The following is a 13,551-nucleotide window of genomic DNA, read 5'->3' as shown; positions in this document are numbered from 1 at the left end:
ATATCTTCCCTCAGTGGCAGGAGGAGCCTGTAGTCTCTTGCAAGAAGAGTGAGTGGGTGCGCCATCCACAATTCCTTGACTGTCTGAGCGATCCTCCCTGTGGCTCCCCCGTGGCTGCCCTGGAGGCTCCTGGGTCATGGGGCTCCCTCTCCAAAGAGGCCTGAGACAGGCTTTTGTTTTTCTTCCCTGGGCAGCCTGCTTCTCCTTTCTCCCACCGTGAGAGCTATAGGTTGTTTTGAGTTTATCCCTGGAATTCAAGACTTTCGCTCAGATGGCGTCCAGGGCAAGTCTGTTTTCATTCATCTCACTTGGTGTTGGGTGGGCCCTTGCAGCTTGCACACTCAAGTCTTTCTTCTCCATGGGGAAGCTCATTTGGATTTTTCCAGCTTGCCGCTGCTCAGCCTGCTTCGCTCACACCTGCAGCCATATCAATTTCCCGCGTCCACTCTCCCTGCCCCTTACATAGGTTTCTTTATCCTTTTCTCCCAAATTCTTTGGGCTGTTTCTCAGTCTGGATCCTCACCGTATGATTTCCATTTAATTTTTTTTTAACTCCACAATGGTATGTTTCATGTGAACTCAACACTTGCTAAATTAAAACTGTGCCTGTGTCTTTTTTGTAAATATTATGTCCTCTTGTGTCATGCCGGGTTGTTGAGTTTAGGGGTTTTTCCTCTCCTTTTTTTTTTTTTTTTTTTTTAATAAAAAAACTCTTTTTCTTTAGTGGGAGCACCTGCTATGATGCCTCCAGTCAGCCTCCTCTTTCTCTCATGCTTGTGATTCCACGGGGCTTGCCCTAGAGAGGCCACCATGTGCTTGTGCATTGTTGAGGCTTTGGATGGTCCCATTGCTGGCCATGTGGGTTCTGGTGCTATCTGTCACGCCCTGCCGAGATCAGGAGAAGAATGCTTCCCTTTGTTTTTACCTGACCAAGAGTTGTTTGTCTGTACCCAAGGATAGAGGTGGGGGCAGGAGATGAAGTCACAAATGGCCTTGATAGGATGCAGTGGCATTTGGCCACTATGCTACTTCTGGGAGTCGTAGGCCTTCTGGCCTGGCTCGCCCTCATGATTTGCCCCCATTCCTCACTAATCTCAAGCAACTGCAGCTAGAAGCTCATAGATTGGCCTTACTGGAGGTTCTTCCCCATGTAGCATCAGGTACAGGAGCTCATGTCTTGGTCAGCTCTTTCCTCCATCCCATCTTGTCCAAACCAGATACCCCCAAATCTCACCTTGCTCATCTGCTTACGGCTGACTCCTGGTTTCTGGTACTGATGCAGACTTGCTGTTGTCTCAGTCTCTGGTTGTTTCTGCAGTAATTCTGGACATTCAGGTTGTTTCTCAGATGGTCTTGGTTTCCTCTTCTGAGCTTCAGAGTTCTGCTTTGCAAAGTGGGGGATTCATTTCTTCAGAGTCACCAACAGGAATGCTGAAATGCAACATACCTACAGGTCAGCATTTCCCAAAATATCTTCAGAGCTCACACCTCCCCAGAGACACATCCATGAAACACAAATTCTGTGGTCAATAATGTGGGAAACTTCGTGTCCTGTTTTCCTCTCCTAGAGAAGCATTCTGAATTCTCCGAGAAGGTCTAAGTGATGAAACTTCTTTATCTTTGTTTAAACTATGCTTCCCAAATGTATTTGGCCAGAGAAATTTATTTTTTTTATTTTTTTATTTTTTTGCCTAAAACTTATGAGTATTCCTCAGAGAGTATCCTGGAAGCATGCTGTGAACAAGTGGCCCAAAGTGGTTGCAGCAGAAGGAGGTTGTTTTCTTCCCTGCCTTTGGCAGAATGCAAAAATATGTCTTAATTCACATGTGAAGATACAAGTCCCTGGACAAACTCCACCCAGCATTGCTAAAAAACAGGCCAACTTTCCATGAGTGTCTCTACACACGGTTAGCGCAACCCCGGGTGAGAAATGAACACACATTTCTGGCCAATGTGACGTTTCATCCCAAATAATGGTTTCCAGTTACATTTCATTTGTGTATTGACTCAGAATCTATTTCGACCTGGCGCTAGCAAAGCATGTTTCCAAAGGAAAAGTAACTGAACGGGGGGCAAAGTAAGTTTATGAAACAAATCAGGGAATGACTCAAATCTGTTAAAATGGCTAGAATTATCCTGGTCCACTTTGATAAATGTTGTGGCTCCTGCCAGAAAGAGTTCCCTCCTGACACTGTTCCTCCTAGCCCTGGCGTCCCTCCTGGGCTGCATGGCCCCCTCTCAGCCCTGTGCTCATCTCCCTATCCTAATACAAACCACATGGAATCATGGTGACCTGGCTCTCCATGCCCCTGCCAGTCAGTGAGCTCCTTGAGGAAGGAGCTGGGTCTCTTACACTGCTGAATACCCAGGGTGGCCCTAGATACTCAGTGGCACTGAGGAGGAGCACACAGAGCATGTCAAATTTGACAGACCATGTGGCTGAGCTCCATGCTGGCATTTGGATCCACAGAATGTCAGAGCCAAGGAGAGCATCACCTCAGGCCAGCCCCTCCTCTGTGGCAGAGAGAGCACCGAAAGCCCCACAAGGCTGTGTATCTCTGCTGACCCCATCATCTGTCCCCTGCCCTTAACCACAGCCCAGACCCCACAGAGGAAACCTACTGCCAATCGGAGCTAGGCCACTGCAACAGGCCCTGTCTTTGGGTGAGTGCTAAGGCCACGTCTTTGGATCAGGGTCGCAGGGAAAGCAAGGACTGGTTGTATTGAGTTCTGCATGCCGGGTACTGTGCTCACCCAGTGCTCACTGCTATTCCCATTTCACAGATCATGGCTCTTATGAGTCCCTTTTCCTGAACTACAGAGAGGCTGGAGGTTCTGCTGTCAGTACGTGGTAAGAGTCAGGATTCCTGAATCCAGACTCTGGTCACTCCAGCACTGGGACCCTTAATCACCATCAAGACACTCTGTTTCTAAGAACTTGCCTCCTGATCTCAGGGTCATGAGTTCAAGCCCCATGATGGGCATGGAGCTTCCTTTAAAAATAAACAATCAAACCAACCAAAGACTTGTCTTCTGCTCCTGTTGGTGTCAGCCACCATGACCACTTTCCCTTTACAGTGTTCTTTCCTGGAACCAGTATGGCCACTTCGAGCATGCACTGGGAGGCCTCCAGAGCTATAGCCTGGGTTCCTGACATCCAGAGAAAACCTCATCACCACCATTTCAAATGTGAAGACAGTTTGTGTCTCCCTGTATTGGAGGGGGTACCCACAGAGCTCAGCTGCTGTGCTCTGAGATACATGCTCTGAAGGACACACAGGCCTCCTTTTGCTCCACTTTCTGAAAAGTCCCCAGAATGGGGTAAGGAGATACTGGCAGGTGAGCTCAGCCAATCTGTAGCAGAAAATTATCATATTCTTCTATCAAAAGTATTTACCCTTATATCATTCACCAGGATTCTTCCTTGGATGAGCTGCTCCCCAAAATAGATTTTGGGATGTGCTTTCACAGATGGAATAAGTGGCTCTGAAACTGGTGACCAACGGGGAGCCTTCTGAGGTTCTTTAGAGAGGGGACTTGAAATTGGGTGACGGCTGCACTATGGCAGGGTGGATGGAAGTGGCAACAGGGTGGACCACAGCGTGGGGAAGTGGGATGGGACTGGAGAGAGAGAGATGCTAGTCCAATGCTGCAGAGCACAGCGACAGGACAGGTGTGTGGAGGCAGCCCTGGGCCAGGGACCAGGGTCCACAACCAGTGCCACTGGAGGAAGGAGTAGCCTCTGCTGGGGTGGTGGTCCCCCTGAGGAAGGCACGAACACAGCCAGGTCACAGCCTGCAAGACGTAGATGGCCATGAGCTTGGGTTGCCAAGAATACAGTTTCCAAGGGGCCTGATGTTCACAGAGAGGAACACGGAGGCAAAAGTGGCGAGGCACCAGGTGGTGAGGGGTCATGGCATGGTCGGCACGGGGCGGCTGTGGGGCAGGCTGTGGCGAGTGGTGTGCTAGCAGAGCCCTGCAGCGCAGAGGGACTGTGGGTGCCAGCCAGCACCCAGCATGCTCAGGGCTGGCAGGGAGGGAGCAGCAGTACAGCCCTCAGTAGCCACGGGCACGGGCAGGAGGGCCAGCAGGGGGACAGCAGGACGTGGCCCCGCCCTCTCCACTGGGAGAAGGGTGGTGGTTGCAGAGTCTAGAAGCCCCCAGCGGAGTGTGTCATTGTATCCGTGAACTCTGTATGACTGAAGCTGAAAATCACCCTGAAGCCGTGCTGCTTTCCAGTGAAACCCCCATCCCCGCCAGGGAAGGTGACAGGGCCTCAGTCTCACAGTGGGTGAGGCCCACAGCCCCCTCCTCCCTTTAGGGATGGCAGAGTGAAGGGAGGCCGAGGGAGGGGCTGTCCTCACTCCCGATGTCCCCGCTGCACCTCCATGCGGCCCTGGTGTCACTCTGGCTAGCCCCTCACTGGCTCCTTGCTGGCCAGCGCTCTGTTTACAGACTATGACTTATTGGAAACAAAGCTCTATCTTCTTAAGTCCAGGTAAAAGCAGAAGATACCCATTTACAACTTTCCTTTTAAGCAAAAGAAGATGCATGTTAATGTTCATGATTCAAAACCAGTTAATTTGGAAAGCAGTGTTGCAGTTCTGTCAGATGGTTTAGAATTAAACTTCTAGCATCATCAGGTACACTCTCCCTCAGTTTGAGGGCCAAGAGGTAGAGTTCTGATGTCTGGATTTACATACGCCATACTCGGGTTCCAGGAGTTGCTGGAGAATGAGGAACCACCTCAGAAAACTTCCCAAGTGTGTGAAGCCCACCCTTTTAAGTACCAAACATCATGTGCTGGGCTCTTTTATCCTGGTATCTCTATTTTTTTTAATGGCTATGACAAAACCAGCCCATCTTCATTAAAGAAATTTGAAAGGTCTATAACAATCTCTAAAATTATAGTAAAATTCACCCACAAACATTTAAAAAAATTTTTTAAGTTACGAACTAAAAATAAGTCTCCCTTCCTACCCAGGACTCACCTCCAAGAACCAACTGATAACACACCAGTGCCTTTTATTCTAGGTATTTTTCTATATAGAGAAACAGTTGGAGCTCATGTTGTATATTTAATTACATAGGCTGTTTTTTAATGTATCATGGATATCAGAAATATGTTTCCAAGTCAGTACATATAGTGCTACTTCATTCTTTAAAGTGGCTGCACAATATTTCATCAGCCAGTCCTCAAACGGGAGCACTGATGTTGTTTTCAGGTTGGGGCTCCTGCCCAGAATGCCCTTGTATGTGATTCTCTACCCACAAGTGCTGGTGTTTCTGCAGGGTCATCTCAGCATTGGTAGAGCAATGACATAGGTCCCTTCTCGTAGATATCACCAAATTTACCCTGCAAGGCAGGACGGGAGTGTGTCTGTTTTCCCACTTTCCTACCAAGAATGATTCCATTCTTTTGTAATTTTTGCCAGTTGGATAGTATAGGGGGGAAAGGACATATTTCCAATTGGGTTTTCTTCGTTAACAAAGTTGAATGACTTTCCTGAGTATATTTGACTCTTTGTATTTCCCTGCACGTTGCTTGTTCATGCTGTGTGCCCATTTTCCTGTTGGGTGATGTGTTTTCCTCATTTACTTAGAGGACATCTTTATAACATTATGAAGATTAATCCTCTGTTTCCTATATGTTGCAAATATTTTCTTCTAGCCTGACATTTAGCTTCTCATTTTGTTTGCATTGTTTTTGTTGCATAGAATGAATGAGGGATACAGAATGAGCTCTCATCTTTCTCTGCTGATTGAGAGTTCTTGTGACAGAGTTCCAGAGCTGGACAGAAATTAAAAGGACAATTTAAAGATATCTTCAGGGCTTTTCAGCCCAGTGCTATCTCCCCTATGACTTGTTTTATTGGTGGTTTGTTTTGGTGCATTTCTTTTTATGCTCCATAGGATCCACTGCCCTCAAATCCACCTGCTGGTGGCTGGCACTTGTGCCTGTTTTTATCCTGTCCACAACCAATCACAGACTGTTGTTTCCCATCCTTCTGCTCTAGACAACCAAGCACCCCAACTTGCCAGTATCCTGCATTAAAGGAAATAAAATAGGCTGTGAGTTGGGCACTGGCAGCCTTTTTTGAGAGCGGAGTGCATGGGCTGTAGTGAGTGGCCTTTGGGACATCTATGAGGAAAACATAGAAACCTTGTTCTGGTTGCTGAAATGACAATGGGTACTTTCCAGATGGATGAGGTACTTTCATAAGCTTTTGCCTTACATGAGAGACATCCTGATGGCATGGGTGCTCAGAGCCTGGATGTCACATGTAACTGTGCCAGACTCACCGAGGCACCATGCTGCACCTCCTTCCCCGAGTGCCATCCCAGAGCCATCTGTTTCCAGGGCCTCCCAGTCCCACCAAACACACACCCAGTTCTCATGAATCCTTGTCCATAGAGCCTTCACCAGGATTCTGCTGACTTCCTAGCCACTTCGTTCATGTCATGTTGTACCTATTATAGCTTTCTTGTATCTGTTTTCTCTGCATTTTTGTAATATTTAAACTATTTAATATTTAAACAGAGCTCAGAGCATCGTAGGGAGCTAGGGAGTGTTTGGTACCTACATCTCTCTTTGCATCTCCCACTCAGACACCCTGCAGTACCAGGAAGTACCCAGATTTACCAGTATCAGTAAAGTTTTTATGTAATCATTATTATTGAAAGAATTTATGAAACTTTGTCATAAAACACTAAGAAAACAGAAATGGCAAATAGGTTTTATTTTATGGCCCACTCTGACTAGCTGTTTTGGATCTGCTTCTGTAATTAGTGGGAAAGAAGCCCATGCTCAATTAGTGATGCTTGTCATGGATACAGGACAGTGTTCTCTTGGTTCATGTGCTGTGTCCGTGTCATGGCTAACCTACTAGGAAGGGGAGGAGTAGACATACAATATTCATAGAAGGCATTATAGGTTGAATTGTGTCCTCCCCAAATTCATGTGTTGAAGTCCTAAGCCCGAGTATTTCAGAATTTGACCTATTTGGATATAGAGTCCTTGCAGATGTAACTAGTTAAGTTGAAATGAGGTCACACTGAATATGATGGGTTCCTAATCCAGTACAACTGGTGTCCTTATAAAAGGGCAAATCAACTACTGGTATAAAGGAACTCATCCTGAGCAACTTTTGGTGAAGGATGAAAATCAAATGAAACCCTAATTACAAACAAACTATTTTGTATGTAGCAACTGTGACCCCACTCCATCTAGAGACTTAGGGCACATGGCCAGTGTTTGAAAGAAAGCTGTGGCTTGAAAAACTTTCATTATTAAATGCAGAAAAACTAGGAATTTAACTTACAAATTGGGAATTTAATTTATGAAAGTAGAACTTATTTGAACTATAAACCAGAAAAATAGTGACAAAATACTATAAGCAAACTAAGAAAATGGAATTAGTGAAAATAAAAATGAAAAAAATTTAATTTTTTTAAAGATTTTATTTTTTATTTATTCAGAGAGAGAGAGGCAGTCACAGGCAGAGGGAGAAGCAGGCTCCATGCAGGGAGCCTGACGTGGGACTCGATCCCAGGTCTCCAGGATCACACCCTGGGCTGCAGGCAGCGCTAAACCGCTGCGCCACAGGGGCTGCCCCTAAAAATGAAAAAAATTAAATTTGAAAACAAAAGTATTGCCCTAGTGGTGAGTAGTTCTTCATGAAGACTTGTGAGAGAAAACATCAGACAGGTCTAATTCAATTTTTAAAAAAGAAATACCCATTTATGAAGATAACAGCATTGCAGCGTATATGCTAAAAGCATTAACATGAGATATATAGAAGTACTTAAACTACAAAATAATATGGAGGGACACAAATGATCCAGCTACCTAGAGCATCACACATAGTCTTGATGCAAAGGCTTAGCATTATAAAGATTTTGGTTTGTTCCAAACCAGTGTATAGATCTGATACAATTTCAATAATTGTCCCAATGAGATTTTTTTTAAGTGAAAATTAATTCTGAAATTCATATGGGCCAATAAATACAAAAATAGCCAACAAAATCTTGATAAAGTACTAAGAAGTAATTGCCATACCAGACATGGAAATATGTATGTTAAAGCCTGAATAATTAAAATGTGATATATTGAACTTAAAAATCAAACTATTGAACAAAAAGACCTAAAAGAGACCCAAGTCTCTTTAGAAATGTGCTGTGTGGGGCGCCTGGGTGGCTCAGCGGTTGAGCGCCTGCCTTTGGCTCAGGGCATGATCCCGGGATCCCGAGATCGAATCGCACATCGGGCTCCCCACAAGGAGCCTGCTTCTCCCTCTGCCTGTGTCTCTGCCTCTGTCTCTCTCTCTCTCTCTCACTCTCTCTCATGAATAAATAAAATCTTAAAAAAAAAAATAGAAATGTGCTTTGTGATGAAGGAAGCGTTTTCAGTTAGTGGGGAAAGGAAAAAATTAGTCAGTACATAGTTTGAGGACAACTGACTAATCCTTTGGAAAACATGAAGTCAAACATATCAAAAATAAATTTCAGATTTATTAAAGATAAATATGAGGCTTTCAAAGTACTCTATGAAAACATGGGTGAATGTTTTCCATAACCGTAGGGTAGAGATCATTTCATAGAATGAGCCCCAGTGGCAAAAACCACAGAGTAAAAACTGACAGGTTTAATTGTACTTTAATAATATTCTATATAAAAACAAATAGACAAAATACAGAAAACACACTTAAAAAGGAACTTGTATGGGATATGTATATTCTTTTTTTTTTTTTAAGATTTTGTTTATTTATTAATGAGAGACACAGAGAGGCAGAGACAGGCAGAGGGAGAAGCAGCCTCCAGGCAGGGAGGCCGATGTGGGACTAGAACCCAGGAATCCGAGATCACGCCCTGAGCCAAAGGCAGGCGCTCAACCGCTGAGCCACTCAGGTGTCCCTGGACCTGTATATTCTTAATATGTAAAGACAGTTTCAGAATCTGTGAGGGAAAAAAACCCAAACAGATCTTCGTACAGCAAAAGCCTGTGCAGGCTGTCCACAAAAGACGGAAAATAAATATATATTCTAACAAAATAAAAGCAAAGCAAATATAACCAACAGTAAAGTACCATTTATGTTCTTTGAGCCACCAATTTCACTTCTAGGGATTTTTATCCTCAAGATGTCCTCGTTGCACTAAAAGGCTTTGTCTGGAAGGGTGTGCATGGCTGCTTTACTTGGGTGAGCAGGAAGCTGCGATCCCACACCATGAAGAACCGTAGAGATGGGGTCGGACAAACCACGGTCCGTCCATACAAAGGAAAAATGAAAAACAGATGTTTTAACACATTGAAAGGCTTTCCCAATAAGTTCTAAAGTTTCCAAAGCAGGACAAAACAATGTAAGAAAGGAAAGACATCTTATTATACACATATACACACAATAAAGGGCATAAAGAGAATTAGCATCATTAAGGTTAATTTTAATATTTATCTTTTATTTAGTTCCTAAACTTGCTCCACTAAGACTGGACAAAAGTATACCAAAATGTCACCTTTGATTTTTTTTTCCATGGGGCTTTTGGATGGCTCCTTACTTCCCTCAGTCCCACCTCTTTATTTTTTTCAGAATCCTTTTTTTTTTAGACCGGCTTTGTTGAGATATAATGCACATATCCTAAAATCTTCAGTAAACCCAAACTTCCTTAAAGGACCAGGGTTCTTTACATGCCTGCATCACCCATTTCAAGCGTGTAGTTATCTGGATTTTGGTACATTCATGTGTTGCATGTGTTTTGCATGTGTTGCATGACAGTTTTCAACTGTCACAATTAAAATTAGGGTATTTTTTTTTTTATCACCGGCAACAAGAAATTACATACGTGGTAACAGCTAGCCCCCTTCCCCCCCCACACACACACTCTAGGCATCCACTCTCTGTATCCATGGACATGCCTGGTCTGGACATTTCCCATGGACTCATGTACTGTGTGATCTCCTGTGTCTGGCTTCTTTCATTCAGCCCCATGTTGTTGAGATTCATCTGGGCTGTAGTGCACATCAGCACTTCTTGTTTGTGGCTGAGTAATAGTCCATTGTATAGATTTGCCCCATTTTGTGTATCCGCTCATCAGTGAATAGATATTAGGGTTGTTTCCACTTTGGGGGGCTGTTGTGAATAGCGCTACTATGAACGTTCATGCTCATGTTTTTGTGTGGGCAGATTTTTTTTATTTCTCTTGGACATCCACCTAGGAGTGGAACGGCTGGGTCATATGGTGGCCCAGTGGTTAACCTCATGACACAACTACCAGACTGTTTTCCAAAGTGCTGGCACCATTTTACATTCCTGCCAGTGGTATACGAGGCTCCAGTTTCTCCATGTCTTTACCAACACTTGTTATTGCATTTTTTTTTTATTAGTCATCTTAATAGGTGTGAAGTGGTATCTCAGTGTGGTTTTGATTTGCATTTCCCAATGATTCATGATGTTGAGTATCTTTCCATGTGCTTATTAGTCATTTGTATGTCTTCTTTGGGGTAACATTCGGATCCTTTGCTCATTTTTACTTGGGAATATTTGTCTTTTTGTTGTTGGGTACTAAGTCAAAGCCATTTTTAAAGATCACATGTTACTTGAGAGTATTGTGCAAGTAACCCTTGGAAAATATAGAGAAAATACACGTATCAGGACGGTAACCTGAAGATGGCTCAGTATCACCTTGCCAGAGATGCTGCATCAGAATAGAGCATGATAATGAGTCTTTCCTCCTGCTGATGCCAGCATTTGCCCCTGCCTCCCTGCACTCCTCTACACCCTCCTCCCGCAGGTTCACCTGCAGTTAGATCCTGGTGGTGGCTTGTCAGGGATCAACCTCGGCCACTCAAGAAGCTTGTACCATGGGCAACCCTATGTCAGGCTCCTGCACAGAGCAGAAGATTCTTCCTTGACCAAAGAACCCTGAGGACTATTTTAACCAAATCCTGCCTACCCAGAGCATTGGTTTTCTTTTCTTTTTCTTTTTAGGATTTTATTTTTAAGTAATTTTCCAACGTGGGCCTGGAACTCACAACTCCAAGATAAAGAATCACATGCGGGCAGCCCGGGTGGCTCAGTGGTTTAGTGCCGCCTTCAGCCCAGGGCCTGATCCTGGAGACCTGGGATTGAGTCCCACGTCGGGCTCCCTGCATGGAGCCTGCTTCTCCCTCTGCCTGTGTCTCTGCCTCTCTCTCTGTGTGTGTCTCTCATAAATAAATAAATAAAATTAAAAAAAAAATAAGAGTCACATGCTCCACCAACTGAGCCAGCCAGGCACCCCAAAGGGCACTGGTTTTCAATGCTCAATAACCTTCACTTGTATCTCTTTTATCACCCTTGTAAATGAAATATTTATGGAACCAGAAACACCCACTTACACTTCTTACTGAGATTTCCTTTCTAGCTAAATGTTTTGGCCACATTTTGCAAGTAAATAAATGAATAATTTGCATTTCATCATTTCATCTCCCTTAACCTCCTCTGCGTCGTGCACAGATGCAGATGACCCCGCCCCCTGAAGTTACCAAAGATGTCAGGCAGCTCAAGAGGAGCTGGGTGGGAGCGGGTGCTGGTTAATGCATTGGCTCCCTTCCCAGACCCTGAGCGGTCCACATGGACCTGTATTTTGGGTTGCATAAAATCTTGGGTACTTGTGCCCCTCTGCCACCTGTCTTGGGTTCATTGTTGATGACATTGACTTTTCTCTTTTCAGGAATGACCATCCCTGAGGAGGATGCGGATGTGGGGCAAGGCAGTAAGTACTGCCTTGTGGCGATCGGAAGACTCCAGGTGAGGGGAAGGGCATGGCCCTTTGCACATTCTGATGGGGGCTTGCTGTGCCAGAGAGCGCAAGCACACGGGTTTGCCTCTTCTGACCCCTGTGTGCCCAGCGTTCTCGGGGCTTTGGGTCCCTCTCTGGACAGCTTCAGCTGGATCTGGGAGAGCACAGGGAGGCACACTGAGCAGCAGGGTGCCCCCACTCGGTCCACCCCCCACTCGAGTGCCAGCCACAGCAGCATCGGCTTCTGCTTCCATGGCAGCTGCCAGACTGGCTGAAATGCTTCCCCTGGGTCCTCAGGGTGAAGCACCAACTCTTCCTCCAGCCTCCTCCCTCCTGTCCCCTGATGCTTGATTCCCAAAGCCCTCCTCACTGTTTCCACAGACCCTGCAAGTGCTTTCCCACCTCTCTGGGCCCCACAGGCTGTTTCTGAGGCCTGGTGTTTCCTGCTCCTCTTTCTTCCTCCTGAAATTTCTCCTTTTACCTCTATCTATTTTGGCCTCCTCCAACATCCAGCTGAAGGGACTCCTCTATCCGCATAGTCAGGATCATTCTCTCTTCCCTACACTCCTGGTGTCGGGCTCACAAGTCTATTGTCCTTCCTTAGAGTCTGTTCTCTTGGTTGAGCGCATGCCCCTCCCCGCAAAGCCCTAAGAAGCCACATGGGGAATGTGTCTTTAATCTTGTGACAGTTGCATGTACTACATAGTGTCTGTAGAGCCCGTGGGCTCAGCATCCAGCGCATGCAGTAGACATTCAGGCAGCTGGACCCCTCATTCCCCCTGGGGCACCACCAGCCTTCCCCTGCTGTTGACAGGGGATGCAGTAAATGCATCTCAGAGGATGCTAGCCTATCACACTCCTGGTTCCTAGGTTCTACCACCTTCAGACAAATGAGTGAGTAGTTTCATTCACCTGTGATGAACACTGCTTGTTCCTTACAGGTGGGTGAAGAAAGAACAATAGGGTACATTCGCTCCACAAGTGTGTACTTCCCAAATATTCTGACCATCCTTAGTAAGGGGAAGGTGGGTACTGATGTCTCTGAGCACCCAACTACGTGCCAGGCATCGTGCCGGGGTCGGCATGCAGGATCTCTTTGAACCTCACCCGACCCTGAGAGATTACAGGACTCATTATTCCTGTTGACTGAGAGGACATCGAGGCTCAGAAGTGTAAGGGCCCCCAGTGCTAGTTAGTAGAAGGTGTGTCCAGGGCGCTCGGAAAATTTTAGGCTGGGTGCAAGAATGACTCAGAAGGATCCGGAAAACTGACTCCACGTGGATTCCTCCCGTGTCCGTCTCTCCTACCGTCCCCACCTCTGTCTCTGCCAGAACCACCTCAGTGTGGATGCCCCCCTTCCAGGTGACCAGCTCTCCTGTGTGCATGGACATGAGCGGGATGTCAGTGCCCACAGAGTTCTTATCTCGGCACAACTCAGATGGGATCATCACATTCGTGGACCCGAGATGCATCAGCGTGATTGGCTACCAACCGCAGGTGGGTGGCTCTGAGCTCTTGGCACTTGGCTAGAGGTTTAACTTCACTTAAAATGTGCTGATCTTTCTCATCTGTTCAAGATACAGCTGAATGACGGCATAAAAATCCAGATTCCTGCCTGGAGGGAGGAATGTCCTTCCAAAGCAAGGAAGATGTTACAGGTGGCTGCACTGCTTAAAATTAACTCTTCAGTTTTTGCCCTGACCATCCTGATTGTTCACAAAGCAGCGTGAAGGATGGGGCTAGGAGGACAGGGCTCTCAGATCCATTAACTTAGAT

The 13,551-nt window shown here is 45.7% G+C and overlaps 1 protein-coding gene across 6 annotated transcripts in view; it reads left to right on the top strand.

The window, feature by feature from the left end:
- Nucleotides 1–13,551, top strand: part of ARNT2 (aryl hydrocarbon receptor nuclear translocator 2) — a 155,780-nt gene that overhangs the window by 103,705 nt on the left and 38,524 nt on the right. For all 6 annotated transcript variants that reach the window (XM_077874286.1, XM_077874295.1, XM_077874275.1 and 3 more), the window contains 2 exons: nucleotides 11,707–11,783; nucleotides 13,138–13,272. In XM_077874286.1, the coding sequence (XP_077730412.1) occupies nucleotides 11,707–11,783; nucleotides 13,138–13,272 (212 nt within the window). The remainder of the gene's footprint in view (nucleotides 1–11,706; nucleotides 11,784–13,137; nucleotides 13,273–13,551) is intronic.

The sequence above is a fragment of the Canis aureus genome, chromosome 2, assembly GCF_053574225.1.
Source record: "Canis aureus isolate CA01 chromosome 2, VMU_Caureus_v.1.0, whole genome shotgun sequence".
NCBI lineage: Eukaryota > Metazoa > Chordata > Mammalia > Carnivora > Canidae > Canis > Canis aureus.
This window is presented reverse-complemented; position numbering and strand designations above follow the sequence as displayed.